This window comes from Gekko japonicus, unplaced genomic scaffold (genome assembly GCF_001447785.1).
Source record: "Gekko japonicus isolate JY-2015 unplaced genomic scaffold, Gekko_japonicus_V1.1 scaffold1996, whole genome shotgun sequence".
Classification (NCBI taxonomy): Eukaryota; Metazoa; Chordata; class Lepidosauria; order Squamata; family Gekkonidae; genus Gekko; species Gekko japonicus.
The window spans coordinates 298,559-301,267 of NW_015160894.1; the positions used below are offsets into that span (position 1 = coordinate 298,559).

Below are 2,709 nucleotides of genomic sequence, written 5' to 3' on the forward strand. Positions count from 1 at the left end.
GAATTATTATAGCAGTTGCAGTGCCAAAAATGAAGGGAAATAAGCAATGCTCCCTCTAAGCTGTGGAGTCTTGTGAACAATGTAAAAACTTGCTTTGGATCCCAGTCAGGAAGAAAAGCAAGAAATAAATAATAAAATAAATCTTCTGCAATACAGCCAAGAACAGAGTCTCAAGCTCTACACAATAGTCTTCTGCCATCCTTCACGACATCTCCCACATGCAAGAAAATGCTAGTGTTGACCTCTTTGTGCATACATGGAGACAATCTTAACGGTTCTTGGTTATTTCCTGTCTAGTATTACCTGCTTGTTTTCCACCAGCTTCCAACCAATTAGCATGCTGTAGCATCTTTCGAATCTGAAGAAACATCATGCAGGGCAAATTCTTAGCAGAACACGGTTGGAGTGTACTGACTGTGGCTGCATCATCCAAAATACCAAAGGGAGACTTGTCATCTCTGCAGGCCAGAAAGTCAAGGGTGTCTTCAAGACACTGTCCTAGCTTGGAAAATGAAGAAGGCTGGTTCTCGTGCTTAAAAAATTCAAATTCATCAGTTTGTATGACTGAAGTGACGTATAAATAGACTGTTGCATAAGGGGTAGTTTTGCCTTCTGATTGTTCACCTCTGTAATTTGCATACGTCTGAAGGGTTGCTAAACAGCAGCTTGTTTATGGCAGTGTATGCTCAGTTTCATGTTTGCTTTCAGCTTAGCTGAGCTCACAAGAAAAAAGCTGGGCTACTTCCTCTTCCTCCTCCCTCCAAACGCCATCAAGGACAGGTGTATATGTGGTGGAGGGAGATTCCTGGAAAAATAAAGGGGGGAGTCTTTTGTTTTTTGGTTTGTTTTTTGTTTTTCTCTTGTCAAAGACATGGCTGATGCTTGTCCCTTCTTAAGCAAAAAAGAGTGAAGTGGGTTTTCTGGAAAGCCCTCATGGCTCCAATTCTCTAAGGAAAGGGGACAGATTGCAAGGAGAAAGTATCAGGAAAGAGAGAGGGGAGAAAGATCTGAAGAGAAATAAAATGAGCTGGCCACACATCTGCCCGTGCATGCACACACAAAAAAAACACTCCCTCAGGTTACACATTCCTTCAAATTAATGGGTGAGGTTTTTTAGAGGTTAATTTGGAGCATATTTCTACCCGTAGTCAAATTCCAGTTATTTAAACAGTAAAAACTATATTTTGAACCTGTTATTAGAAAGCTAAAATAAACTTCCATGAATTCTAAATGAAAACATCTAAAATTAACAATTTCTTCTATTTACATTGGGGAGTTTTTCTGCCACAAGAATATAACTCTCTATGGAAGAGAAGGGTCATCCTGTTGTCACGAAAGGCTGCATCTCTCCAGAACATTCTACCTGGTTCAGTGCTTTAAGGGAAAAATGAGGTGTTTTTCCTACCCCAATATGCCACATGGACAGGGGTTAAATACTACACCAATGGCAAAATGAATTTCTTTCAGAGGTGGTTATACTACAGAAAGAAAACTGCAAAGTGACCATTCTTTAAGGACACTCCTTAGTACTGTATAGATGACCATGTCCTAGGAGGAAAACATTCTAGAGCCACTTTTCTCTGAATTCTGCCACAAACAACACCACCAGGGAAGGAAATATACATTACATTTTGTTTTTAAAGCTGGGAGGGTGGCTGAGGTAATTCTGAACCTTCTGATCATGTGATCTGGCTTTGTTTATTCTGTCTTATATACCTATTATTTATTATAGTTGCTTAGTGAGGATCCACCCTGGGCCAGATGTAAATTCAGGAAAGAAAACTCCCAGTCCCTGTTCAGATACAGAACTGAAACTCGGACTTTGATTTCTCTTCAGGGAGAGGCAATAATGGCAGCCAGAGATCCCACTGAGGAGCTCTTTGACGAAACGACTTGTCTCATCTGCCTTGATTACTTCAAAGATCCAGTGATCATTGAATGTGGGCATAATTTTTGCAGAGCCTGCATTACTCAGTACTGGGGGGAGTCTAACAGAGCTGTATCCTGCCCTTACTGCAGAGAAACTATTCAACAGAGGATTGTCAGGCCAAACCGACAACTGGCAAATGTTGTTGAAATAGTCAAGAAACATGAGGAGGGGAAAGGGGAAAAACGGAAAAGGGAAGTCTGTGAGAGGCACCAAGAGCCCCTGAAACTCTTCTGTAGGGATGATGAAGTGCCCATCTGTGTGGTGTGTGACCGATCCAAGGAGCATCGAGGTCATAACATAGCTACAGTGGAAGACGTTGCACAAGAGTACAAGGTAGGAAACCACCATGATGGAAGGTTATGGGGAATAATCTGGTTTTCTTTGTCAGAGGGCTGTGTGTCTCTCTAAATGCAGGGGGGTGTCTGTTTTATATAAGGACTAGTAAGGAAAGCCCGTCGTGGCGGTAGACGACGGGCCCTAGATAGGAAGGAAGGGCGAGTGGAAGGGAGGAATGGAGAAGAGGAGGTAGAGAGAGAGAGAGAGAGTTAGAGAGGGGGGGAAAGAGAGAAAAGGGGGGAGACAGAGTGGGGTTAATGGTATTATTTTGGAAAGAATGGAAGGGAGAAAGCTAGGAAGGAAGGAAGGAAGGAAGGAAGGAAGGAAGGAAGGAAGGAAGGAAGGAAGATGGGTAGAAAGACAGAGATTGAAAGAGAGTGAATGGGAGGAAGGATAGTTGAGAAGGAAGACGGGCAGAGAAACAGAGAGGGGAAACAGAGTGG

General features: G+C 42.6%; 1 protein-coding gene across 1 annotated transcript in view; it reads left to right on the forward strand.

Moving 5' to 3' along the window:
• The first annotated feature begins 1,849 nt into the window (after nucleotides 1-1,849).
• Nucleotides 1,850-2,709, forward strand: part of LOC107120897 (E3 ubiquitin-protein ligase TRIM39-like) — a 16,596-nt gene continuing 15,736 nt past the window's right edge. The window contains exon 1 of the mRNA XM_015423662.1: nucleotides 1,850-2,263. Coding sequence (XP_015279148.1) covers nucleotides 1,850-2,263 — 414 coding nt within the window. The remainder of the gene's footprint in view (nucleotides 2,264-2,709) is intronic.